Source organism: Trachurus japonicus, chromosome 24 (genome assembly GCF_045865225.1).
Source record: "Trachurus japonicus isolate A0001 chromosome 24, Traja_1.0".
In the NCBI taxonomy this organism is placed as follows: domain Eukaryota; kingdom Metazoa; phylum Chordata; class Actinopteri; order Carangiformes; family Carangidae; genus Trachurus; species Trachurus japonicus.
In genome coordinates, this window is record NC_140930.1 from 15,442,272 (window position 1) to 15,454,839 (window position 12,568).

At 40.1% G+C, this 12,568-nt stretch overlaps 1 protein-coding gene across 2 annotated transcripts; it reads right to left on the minus strand.

The window, feature by feature from the left end:
- Positions 1-1,770: 1,770 nt before the first annotated feature.
- epm2a (EPM2A glucan phosphatase, laforin) lies at positions 1,771-11,884 on the minus strand. Of its 2 annotated transcripts, XR_015035205.1 has the most exons (3): positions 11,631-11,884; positions 9,870-10,225; positions 1,771-9,774 (listed from the first exon to the last, which is right to left on the minus strand). XR_015035205.1 is itself a non-coding variant. In XM_085770756.1 (2 exons), the coding sequence occupies exons 1-2, from the start codon at positions 11,812-11,814 to the stop codon at positions 9,942-9,944; spliced, it is 468 nt and encodes a 155-aa protein (XP_085626882.1). In that variant the 5' UTR covers positions 11,815-11,884; the 3' UTR covers positions 1,771-9,941. The 2 variants fall into 2 exon arrangements, 1 of the variants encoding a protein (XP_085626882.1); XM_085770756.1 differs by having other exon boundaries at positions 1,771-10,225.
- Between the last annotated feature and the right edge of the window lie 684 nt (positions 11,885-12,568).

Here is a 12,568-nt window from a genome sequence, read left to right on the forward strand (position 1 = left end):
GGTGGAGAGTCGAAATTTAGGACAAGAGTAAGCAAAATGTGCTGAGTGGTGTAAAAACTAAACCTCTTATAGCGACATTTTTGCAGTAAATGAATATATTTTTAGAACAATTTTAATTCGCAACCCAACAAATGAACAAATTAAATGAAAGTCACAGTTGTTTGTGGGCCACGTGATAAGTAATGCTTTCATCCTGCTCCTTATTTATTCATGTTTTAACATGTGGGCATGTACGTAGTTCATGTTGAACGCAGCCTCTTGTAAACATAAATTCTAGCATCACTCCACAAAACTGATGTAGAAATGGGCAAACCAATCTTCTCTGATAGCCATGCATTCATTATCTGTTGTCATAGGTGATTTATGAGTCTGGTGGTCCAGGGAACTGGCAGCCATATGTCTGCTCATCCCTGCACTCACACACACAGGACCGGCCTATTAATGATGTTCAGATTCATCATCCAAAGACACAATAAACATACCAAATGAACTTTTAATGGTATTTACAGCACCAGAGCTCGCTCTCTCTCTTCAACTCCTGGTTCTGCTTTAACATCCCTAACAGAACATCTTTTATTTGAATGGTGTTGTTCCCAAACACGTACAGATAAATTACCCAATTTCAATTGTTCATCAGCCAGAGTGGTATGTACTTTTGATAGAGAAAATCATATTAGGTCCAGACATGTCCATTAGCTGTTAATAATCTAAATTTGCTTTCCATTGTGTTGAGTGAGTCATTATCAGGTTAGAGTTCTAATACAGTACCATGTAAATGATGAGATGAGCATCATCAGTTTTTAACACAGTCAATTCACCCATTATATAGACTACATTTGCATAAGATGTCACTAAGTAATGCCCCGCTGGAAGTGGTTGTCTGGTCAGTTTAGAGGCCTTTAAATAATTAGAGAAAGCCTAATTGAGCAAACGCTTGAAACAATACTGTATGTATATGCACGATAGTGAAAAGAGATCAGTGACTGTGAGTGTGTGTTAACTCTGATGTGACTCTGGTTCACCTGTGCTTTGTTGCTCACTGCTCTGTTGTAAATGTTATCTGTTCTGGCAGGGAGACCATGTCAAATGGTGTAAAGGTGAGGAGGGTGGCGAACCTGGTTAGAGTCACATTCTGTCCCCTGTCAACCTACTTCAAGTCACCAATCTGCCCTTAGTGGTGGCCTGCCTGGTCTCTGTGATCATGGGCAACTCCAGCACACTGGTACTTATGATGGCGGGGCATTTATGTGGGATCTCCTTTCCTCTGTGGAATAGCAGCTCCCTCGAGGATAAGCAATTAGAAGAGGACATTTTGGAACACAAGAAGTGTGCAGATGGAGTTGATTGTACTGTTAAGATAAAATTGTTATAGATGTACCTGTAATGTCAAGAAGCACTATTATTTGACTGAACATAACAAAAGGATGGATGAAAACTGTTGCCATGTCCTTTGCGTGTATTGAGCGAAGCAAATAATCGATTCTGATTTGATTCAGATTCAGATTCTTTATTTTTCATTCTACATGTGAATAACACAGAGAACGAGAGGTGTTTGTCATGACCAGTGAGATAAAAGATTAAAAAGAAGACAATAAATAACCTAAACTGGTAGCTGAGACGCTGTGATACATTGTCAGGTGGAGAATGGTATTAATAAACAAACATAAGCTAATGATTGAAAATGTAGAGATAAGCCTCTGATAGATTTCACAAGGCAGCTTTTTCCTTTACAGTCATGATTAAATGATGGACATTTCTTTCATTGGATCATTTAGTGCTTGTTGATCTCATGATTACTATGTTAACTAAGCTGTCAGCCTTGGCATCTGGCATCACTGATTCAGGCAGGAGGAAAGAATCTGGGGAGGCAGGGCCCACTTATCATGCATGGCCACACATCTCTGTTGTGCTTCTCTTAAGGGCGGGCCAGCTTAATTACGTGCTAAAAACATCTTCAAATGAGCTCCTTTCACAAATGTATACCTGTCCAGTCTTGTTTGGTTTGAGCTGGATGACAAAAATACAAACAGATTGTGCTGGCACACACAAGCAGCACACATACGATTCAGATGCACAGATGAGAGATCTCATTTGTTTGCGATATGCCACGGCTGCTGTTGACTGCAAAACCATATGATGGATTAGTGGATTAGGAGACAATTTTACGAAAATGAACTGAAAGGAAACACATTAGACATGATTTGGAGCGCACAGACACCTGAGTGATTGTTTTGTCAAATTGTCAAATGTGCCTATCCACCATCAAAATGGGAGAGAAACACTTCTGACTGTTCCCACCACCGACGGTTTAATGATACTATTTTAGGCAATCTGAGACTCAGATTGATGACGCTGTAAATCTGCAGCGTAGCATGAAAAAAAGCACATGCATCATAAATCATCTTGGCAAAAATGGTTTCAGGGGTCCAAAGTTTGATTAATATTCTAATCAAACTCCTTTTAGCTTGATCAGAACACAAACACAATGCAGGTATAATGGTGGTTAGCCTAATCAATAGCCATTCAATTTGAGAAGCTAGTGTATCGATTTCTTTTATATAAAGTGTTCTTTAAGACACATATAAGGACCAATTTGAAAGTGGCAATGCCTACAACAAAGTATACATAAATATAAAGTTGTCAAAATATTTTCTGTCATGAAAAGTAGAAGTTTGTAACTAATGAGCCAAATTCATACAAGGCAACTATTGTCCTTTTAAACGTGTTCCTTTTGCCGCTCTTTGGTCAATTAAAGCCAAATTCAGTAGACATACCCATTTTTATTATGGTCAACTAGTTAGAGTTTTCCGCAACAAATAATTCATACGGCAGTTCCTCAAACGTTTCCTTCATCCTCTGTGACGGATCTTTGCCTAATGTCTTATGTGAGAAATGAGTTAGAGAAGCGGAGTGAAATACAGAGTCCAGTCACAAGTGTGTGCATAGACCCAGAGCAGAGCTCCAGGTAACAGATGGAATTTATTGATTGGGATATATCTCTATTAACCAAGTCCAAGGTCACTGAACCAAGTGTCTGTCTCTGAGGTGTTGTCAGTTTGCAGTGAGCATGATGAATTGCATCCTATCTATATAGACCTGCAGAATTTGATACATCGTAGTAACATTTCATGACAGTAGATATAAAGACACCAGTATTTTCATCAGGGCTCGTGCACAACCCCTTACACTGCCAAGTTTTTTTTCCCAGTGACACACAATTACTCACAGTGTTCACTACGGCACAGCAGCTATGTATCCCGCTCCTTTGTTCATATCAGAATCTGTCGTGCTGACACTGATCAATGGCAGTGGCAATGTAGAAGATGGAGGGAACAACAGAGGTATTGACAGCAAGAAATGGATTTTACAGGAAGCCAGTCAGTACAGTTGCACAGTGACTGACTGTGGTGGGGACTTGTCAAAGCAAATGACTTACTTCATCTATTTCTCATTTTCCTTTGCCCACCACTCTTCTTTTCTCTGTGATGAACAGTAATGTGTTTAAATTGAGTGCAGTGCTTGATTGTTGTAAATTGAGGCAATCATTACAATCCACCAACAATCCATCTATAATGCGTTGAGTTGTGTCTTGAAATTAAAAATCTCTTTGGAGTCCACCAACAGTGAACAACAGTCTGGTGTCATTAATTTAAATAACTCCAGACATGCATGTAATGAGAGCATAAGCGATCTTTGCGTGACAGAGATTAGTCTTGTCAAAACTCACACACTAAGGCTCACAGCGCACATTTATCAGCCAAAGCTTCTAGATATAGATAAGCTACCTTCCAATCACTCAAACAGGAATTTTAAATACATCCATAGTTCATCCATGCAGAACTTTCTAGAGATTTTGAGGAGAGCACTCAGCTGCGGCGGTTGAAATCTAAAAAGCTTATTATTTTTCAGCAAATTATTTACAATCTAACAAACACAAGATAGGATTATAAAATCCAAATGTAATATGATTTAGAATCAGCAAGATAAATAAAAACAACTTTTGCCCTTCACTTAGAAGTACAAACCCCAAACACATATTTATGATCTCTTGACCACTCCTGTGAGGTTTTGTGTAAACAAAAAGTTATGTTTTTGAAATTTTCTAAGGAGAGATTTATAGTATAATGTATCTGTTTTGTTTTTTTTAAAGAAGAAAGATAGCATGGTGGATAGGGTAGCAACTTTAACCTACACTAAAATCTCAGTAGTGTTCCTGATAAAAGGACAATGCACCCAGAATAAAGAAGAATAACAAAGAATAGCCCACCAAGTGATTAGAAAATTAATAGGATGCATAGTTTATGTGTTGCAGCAACAAACAATTTTCAGATTGTATTCACACGGTCTGCATGAGAAATGTTGAGTCTGCATATATCAGCTCAGTCATTGTTATGGCCCCTCAGAGACAAAGGCTGGATATTATTGAATATCAGTGGGTTCCTGCCACCAACTCCGTGGGGAATGACTGGCTGTAAATAATACATTAAAGTTCAATTGGCCAGTGGACCGGCTTCACAGATGTTGTCTGCTCAGACAATCCCTCCATTGGGCTCTGGTGGATGCTGATGGCTCCCTGTCCTTGACTCTATAATCACCTCATATTAACATAAGTGAAACTACCCAGCTACTTTAACGGCACAGTGTTTACAAGTTGATGGAAAAGAGCAAGATATTTGATAGTATATCATAAAGGACTGAACCTTTTTGAAGCTTGCTATTACCACATCATGAAATCAGTGTGGACCACACTGATACAATTAAGTTGCTTGGTTGACACTCCGATAAACCTCACTTTATCTTTGGTTCATCAGAATGACTCTTTGATCCTAACAGCATTCTTCTAAACTGCTTTAGTAGAGGGAAGTGGGAGTGAAGTTTGGAGAATGGTCAGCGTTTTGCAAAAAGCAAAAGCTGTTGGAAAATGCTGACCATTCTCCAGACTTCACTTCTGCCTCGGGTTGTTCATAATTAACCGTTAACTGACAATCAGTATTTTGACCTATTAATGTTATCAGTTGAGCTTTTAAAATATCCTGTGACATCAGCACCATCTGAACAGTTATTGTCGGCCGCAAGTCTTAACATTTTACAGTGTGCACCAGACTAACCCCACAGCATGGCGATAGCTTCTCTACTGAGTTTTTGTTCAGGAATAGAAACCTGTCTGCTTCACTGATGACTGAGGTACTGTAGGCCACGACAGTTTTATTCTGAGTTTGATGACGCTCTGTTGCGGTTCATGCCGGGGGTGTATTTCTCCGCAGCGGTCAAGAAGCCGTTCTGCTACTCTGCTCTTTTTTAATCACTGATCTGATCTGACCTGAACTGAGCTGATCTTTCTAATAACCTCATGCATTTATGACATAGAGCTTTAGCTGAGTTCCTGGATAAGTGGAATACTGCTTCCTCTGCAACAATGAAGCTAAGAGGATCGGTGATGTGGTGATCTTTCAGGAGCAGTTTCTGTTGTGTGTGTATGTGTCTGTCTCACTCTTTGGACTGAGGAAATCCTCGTTTGAAAAAGTTCAAAATCGAAGAATCCTGACTTATTTTAGATATCTGAATGTGATATGTTGAGTTGATTTTTCAAGGAGATATGTCCTTGCCAGATTTATTGAAAAGAAAGGACAGTAACCCCCTTAAGACTATACTTACTTTGATTGTTTTGTATATTTTGCCTATAAATGCTGAAATTTTCATTGCACGAGTCTTTGGATACATTATGAGAAGACTTTTTATCCATCTTTGAATGTCTGTATTTATATTATTCAGTGTCTTGTAAGCTCATGTGGGCTGGGCACAGTAATGTGCATGACACTTAAATAACCAAATCAGTCAATCAGCCAATCAATCTATGGTTAGACACACAGATAGTTCCAGTCAACTTAAACCCCTGTGTGTTGGTATTTTCAATGTGTTATAGACACATAGACAACCTTTTTATATGTGGCTAACGCTTAAGAGTTGGTAGATGAGTGTTGGCTAGCAGTCAGGGTGAAAAAAAAAAGATTCAAAATGAATGTCCCTACATCTGTCAGAGCCTGCACAGACGTCATATCTATCAAGTGTGGTTGTTTGTCTGGAGGAATATGTTATATTTTGGCTTGGCACAGACATTAGAAAATGCTATCCAGCCTCTTGCAGTGAGTGTACATCTTGCAATCTCAAATGTATTCATTATTCAGCAATGTAACACTGCAGCCTCCCGGATCTGACATTTTTACTGTAGTTCCAACTGTGTGACATTACTCATGCCTGTTCAAATTGCACTGAATGCCTCATAGTCAAATGTGCTTGACTGCATTGATAAACCTGTCGTCCGACAAGATGGGCTGCTGGTGCAAGCTACTGAAACATACATGGTAGAATAGGTTTATAAATCTGGAGCTATAGTCAGTACTCCCCAGTCAATATCTGACAGGATGACTGGAGCTCTGCCCGGGAGCAAAGTCGAGAGCAATGTCTTCATTGCTGGACTTTTCTTAAGCACATAGTGAGCCTGGGCCATGCAAATGATATGGCTGGACTTGGAATCTATTAAGTAAATTGGACAAGGGTGCCCAGATTGATGTGATGCATATAAATCATTTGCGGCTCTTTGTATGTGTGACTTGTGGGATTGTCTGCAGAGGTGAAAAAGCTTTACCTCTTTATGATGAATGAATTCCTAGTGCAGACTGGTCAAGCTAATAGAGCTGTATGGAAGATGAATGGTAAGTGTTTCAAAGGGCAGAGTTTGTGCTCAAAGCATCATGCATCTTGGAAGACTTTGGGCCTGTTGGATTATTCACTCACCAAATTTAAATAGACTGAGTTGAGATAATAATTTCTAATACAGAGAGTAAACAAATAATGTCTTTGTGTGAGTAGTGCGCTTTGCTGACTTTGAATGGTTCTGCTCATCCATCTCACAGATATGCAAAATAAAGCAGAGGGACATTTAATGAGCCTTTGCGAGTTGTGGACTGAATTTCTAGGTTGTTACCGAAAAGTGCTTTGATACCAAGCCGTTGGATGAAATGAGGCAGTGGCTGAGAATTATTTAGCCATAGAATATGAAATAATAATCGCTGAATGCAGGCAGATACACTCTATTGTCCTCATTTGAACTTGTGTTGTATACTTGTACTTTAGGTAGGGGTGTGCAGCAGCATAGTGCATGTGTGTCTGCTGCAGATGCAGAGACTGTGACACTAGAGAGGTTGTAGAGCACCACCTGTTCATGATGAAATAGTTACATAATGAAAATCCAAAATAAACTCTTAATGATTGTAATACTCAGTCCTAATGATGTGGACTCACTTGTTTTAGTGGCATGTCTCAAGTTAATGTGAAAGATAAGTGGCTCAGCCTACAGTCTATAGTATCCCTACACAGGATGCCAGGGCTGTCAGGGGTACTTGCCATCTCGGATACACTCATGGGTATTATTTATACTGCTAACAGTGATGGGACACAATGGTTGCAGCTGGCGAGATTTGCCATTTCAGACACTCTGTTGATGCTGTTTGGCAGTAAATTCTGGGCACAGCTCTGGTATTTTGTTTTCTTCTTGGATGTTGTCTCTGTGCTGTGTCACTATCACAAACTTGTACTTATTTGAATTCACAAACTGAAACAGACACTGAAATGTCATGAGAAATAATAAAAAATGTTGCAGCATTTCTGCCCGTTAAAATACAAGAGGCAAGATTTGCAACTGTATTAAACAGGTTCAGAGTAGTTAGTTGTGATGGTTAAATGACAAACATGCACAGCTTTACGGGACTACGACACAAACACGGCCAGTAATCAATAATCTTTTGTTAACGTTACCCACCTCATTCCACGGATTGCACATGGCCGGGGAGGAGGGTTGGCACTGAGTTTTTTTGAGTGACTGTACGACAGTGTAAATACGCACTTTGAACCTGTAGGAGGAGCCCCGTAGAGAAAAAAAGTAACCAAAGCAGCGAAAAAGTGAACGACTTGCATAGTTCCCCTTGAAAGTGCAGCAAAGATCTAAGGCTGTCTAATTTAGAAGACGTGAGGACACTAAAAATGCCTTTGCTTACCATCACCTCAGCACATGAATGACAGCAGGTATTTTTCTGGTTCTGCCAGTATTATGTTATCACCACAAAGCCCCTGTGATTTACACTGTTAGAAGGTTATTAAAAGTGTATTATTTTATTTTTTTTAAAAAGGAAATAGTCTGTCTCAGTTAATGGCTCCATTAGGTGATGAAGGGAAGTTACACTGCAACAGCAAATTTAAAGAATAGGTCTGTGATGCTTTAAATCAGCAAAATGAATGTGTGTAAACGGGATAGTGGAGGGAATAAATTCAAATTGATGGCTTACAGGGACATTGCATGCCAGAACAGTAGACACAACACACAGCATGTCTGTATTAAATTCTTGTTGCACATTCTGGATGAAATGAAATTTGTTTGTGGAATTTCTTCTGCTCCTTATAAAACAATTATCTGGTGCAGAAATGACTTCTGTGAGTACTCTGTAATGCCTATCTTATCTGAATAGATCAAGGGGAACTGGTGTTGATTGACAGATCCTGGACTACAAATACCTGGGAACATACACTGATAATGACCCAGTGGAACAAATGTGACATGTTTACCAATTACATTTGCATTCAATTAGTGACAAATCACAGCATGCGGTGAGGTATAGACAGCTAAAAAAATGTTCAGACTTGTAAACACACTGCTTCTTAATAAAAACACAGCCATTATTTAATATTCAGTTTTTAGCACGTCAAATTCATGATAATTTGCTTCGTGCAGCACATATGCACAGCTCAAACCAACCTATCCCCACTGACTCCCTCTGAAAATTCTGGATTCTGCAGGGACTTATATAAATGTAATGGCAGGTTATAAGACTAGTGCTTCAGGAGAAGATGCTTATCCACTGACTTTCTTAAATCAGGCACAGGTGACAAAGACACTGTATCTTAATAATGCAATAGATTCTCAGCAAGAGCCTCGGCAGAAGTTCAAAACTGACAGCAAACAGTATTCCAATAATGTCTCATTATGTATGCATTAAATGGTCTGGCAGGGATGTTGTTTTTGTTATGTAGGAGATTGGTTGGAATAACATTCGCCGGATAAATAAATAAAGATGAAATGCTATCAAGCTCTTTGAGGGAGATGGGGCGGAGCGGTATTCTTGGATGTCTGGGAGCAGGCAACCTGTCTGACAGAGATGGAAGGGCATTATCATTTTGGAAATTTGTTGCTTTTTGCAAGCCATTTTCATGCAGCATTAAGACGTCTCTCCAAAAAAAAAAAGGATAATTTTCACTCTGTAATAGAACAGGGGATTCTCTTAAATGACACCCAGTCATACAAAAGCAACAGTGAAAGGAGAAATGGAGTTTATATTCCTCCAAATTTTTGACCTGCCTCCCTCTCGCTCGTTGCTGTTCAACACGTCAGCTGAAAGTTGCCTCCTCAAAATGTCAACTCAATTAATTAATGATTACAAAAAGAGCTTAAAGAAAATGTCTACCCAAACACCCCTGCAGGCATTTACTGAAAACTACTACTAATAGTGTCCTCAGATGACGCCAGCTGCATAATTTGTGACTATATGTGTTAAATGGCAGAGAATAATTCCTGCCGTTAAAAGCAAACACGTCACAGCAGGATTAATTGCTTTTAACATCTTCGCTGGCAGCCAGGAGAAGTCTCTCCAGATACTTCAGAATCAACCAAGTGGATCATTTACATACATTAAATTAATTGAAGTTAATTTTTTTTTGCTACAGGTTATTTCACCTTCCGGCAGCTTTCATGCATACAAATGTATTTATTTCCTCACACAAAATCATTAATCTTTATTACTTCCAAAGGTCCAGTCCAGTCCAGTGGAGTTTTCCATAACTGTAAACTTCTTCCTCAAATTTGAAGACCTCAGTATTAAGACAGTCAACCCTCATATCTCCGGGTAACAGATGGATGGTCGCAGCTGTCCGAACTTCTGGATGAAGTCAGCCTGAGCCTGGATTAGAGCCTCTTCATCTATATATACTACTGGCCTCCTGGCTGCAACAAAGTACTGTACCTTCCTCATGCTCCACCCGAGGATGTACATGAGCAGGCCACACACAGCGGCCGTCGACCTGCCTACTCCAGCGTTACAGTGAACATAGACGGTGTGGCCGTTCTCCAAGAGACCATGAAGCAAGAATACAGCCTGAGGAAGCATCCGGATACGACCTGGATATGGAGAGAATAACACAATACACTTAAAAGGAGAGGGATGGCGATAATGAATCTCATGAAACTATATCACACCTAAATATATTGTTAATTTTCATCTTTCAGTTGGATTTGTTAGGAAAAATAGAATAGCACAAGACTTATCCATTAACGTCCTCTGATCTGTTTGAACTGACTTGGGTATTTACGACTTTGCGACCTTGGAGAAGAAACGTGTAATATATAGTGCTGCAAATAACTGTCGGCAGTCATTTGCCTCAAGGCATACCCATGAATACTTAAAAAGTGCATTTATCACAGTTATTGTGCAGGTTCTGGACTCCAGAGCAAAATACAATACTGTCAGCAATGAGCTGTTAGTTATGAAGAAGCGCACTGTGCTCAGAAAATGCTTCCAGGGACCTGTTCATAAAATGTGAATCACACAACTTGAGTAATTCAGATTTTTTGTCTTTGCTTACATTCACCTACGAAGACGAGGAGCACTAATTTTGTGACTAACCCACTGCGTGTGATACTGTGATTTGAAGATTCATCCCTGACATCCTGGCAAAGAAAGACCTTGGAAGCTTATTTATGATCTTAGTTGGCTATAATTTCATCACAGATCCTTTTCAGGTGTATTTCTTTTGTTCCTCTCACTCTTGTTACGATTAGTAAAAGTGTTCATCCTCTCCAATTTACTGACCTTTGGAATATTTTTATGTAACCTAAGCTTTAAACACAACCTGCCAGAGTGTCTTTGAGGAATACATTGACTAACCCTAACCTTAAAGCAGATATCATCGGCACGGCCGTTTCGGCTAATGCTGTGTTCAAGGCAGGCTTTTGAAACCGTAAGTTACAGCTTCAAGTCACAACTACGACTTGGTAGCGTTCCAGGTAACCCGTAGCTCGTGTTTTTACCGTCCTGTTGTCTGTGAAAGTTCCCTATAACGGCCACTCGTAACTTCCGACCCGTGAACTCGTACCAGATCGAACTGGTATGACTTCACAGGAAGGAAAAACACAAAGTACGAGTTTCCTTGAACGCACCATGAGTTAGCAGCCCCCGCCCTTGTCAGGCATCAATTGGTCCTCGTGCTACGTCACCACATTCACGCGCATCCCTTGGCTGCACACACAGCCCTTCATGCCGTTCTCTCCCCTCATTGGATAACACTTGTATCCCACAAGGAAAATTTTCTCCTCGGGTTACAGCAGAGCAGAGTGACGGAGAGACTCGTGTTTAGGCTGAAATACTTCATGTAAGTGATTGCTGACGGAAAATAGGACTATTTAGGACTTATATTAACAAAAACATTCCACTGATATCTGCTTTAACTCAAAACTGTGTCTGCTCCATCTCTCTGACTCAGCTTAATACTAATCTCATTGCTTTATTCCACAAAGTTCCTCTTACCTTCTGTGCTCATGTCGGGTGTGGGTATCCACACATACACCAGGCCACAGTCTTTGTACAAATGCATCATGGTTTCCGGGGTCATGGATTCCCCAGTGTTGCGCCTGCAGCCGTAGGAGTTGTTGACCACATCCCACTCTGTCTGGAAGTTCATCACTGCAGTAATGCCCAGATCATGCTTCATCTTGACCGTCACATGTTCTACCTGTCGCGGACAGCTGCCCAGCCAAACACGTGACAGCACCCTGGGGGCATTAAGGGATGCATTACTTAACTGATGTTTCAGTCCTTATTTTTACAGTGTGTGGTCGGTTTTATTTTGTTGTGAGATCTGGACAATTTAAAATTTAGATAAGATAATAAAGATGAGGTGTTTTCAGATCAGAGTGACGCTTTGTAGGTCACTAATAATCAAAATGTTTCATCTCTCCCCATGTCTTTTATCCTACCTCCATCCCTCTCTTCCTCATAGCAGTGATCCTGTATCCCTCTAATTTAGTTTGTGAACACTGTGGTCTGAGGGTGGCTCCGTTTATTGCTCATTAGCATGCATAAAGTCAACAACCAGAGGAGGTGACACATGCAAGGAAGAAAGGACGCTGTTAATCTGTGATGTTCCAGAGTGGCACTGCAGTGAAAATCTCTGGTCTTGACTTTGTTACCAAATAACCTCTTTTTAACACAGAAATGGCTTTGTTGTAGGTAAAATAACTCTTTCTCAGGCCATGAATATGCTCCCATACAAATGTGCGCATGGACAAGTGTGGATAGTATGGATTTGTAGGCGTACTTTTTGTTATACTATACATTCTGCTTTGAGTCCCTTGAGAAGAGCACATGCACAGTCTTGTGCTCTTATAGTTATGGCAACGCAGACTGGTGCGATCCCTAAGGATACAAAAATTGTAGGATACATACACCACTAATGATGAAACTGA

Coding starts and splice junctions, on each gene's coding strand:
- epm2a (XM_085770756.1), bottom strand. CDS start 11,814: ATGAAGCATGATCTGGGCATTACTGCAGTGATGAACTTCCAGACAGAG. Junction 10,226..11,630: donor ACCCGACATGAGCACAGAAG/GTAAGAGGAACT, acceptor CTCCATATCCAG/GTCGTATCCGGATGCTTCCT.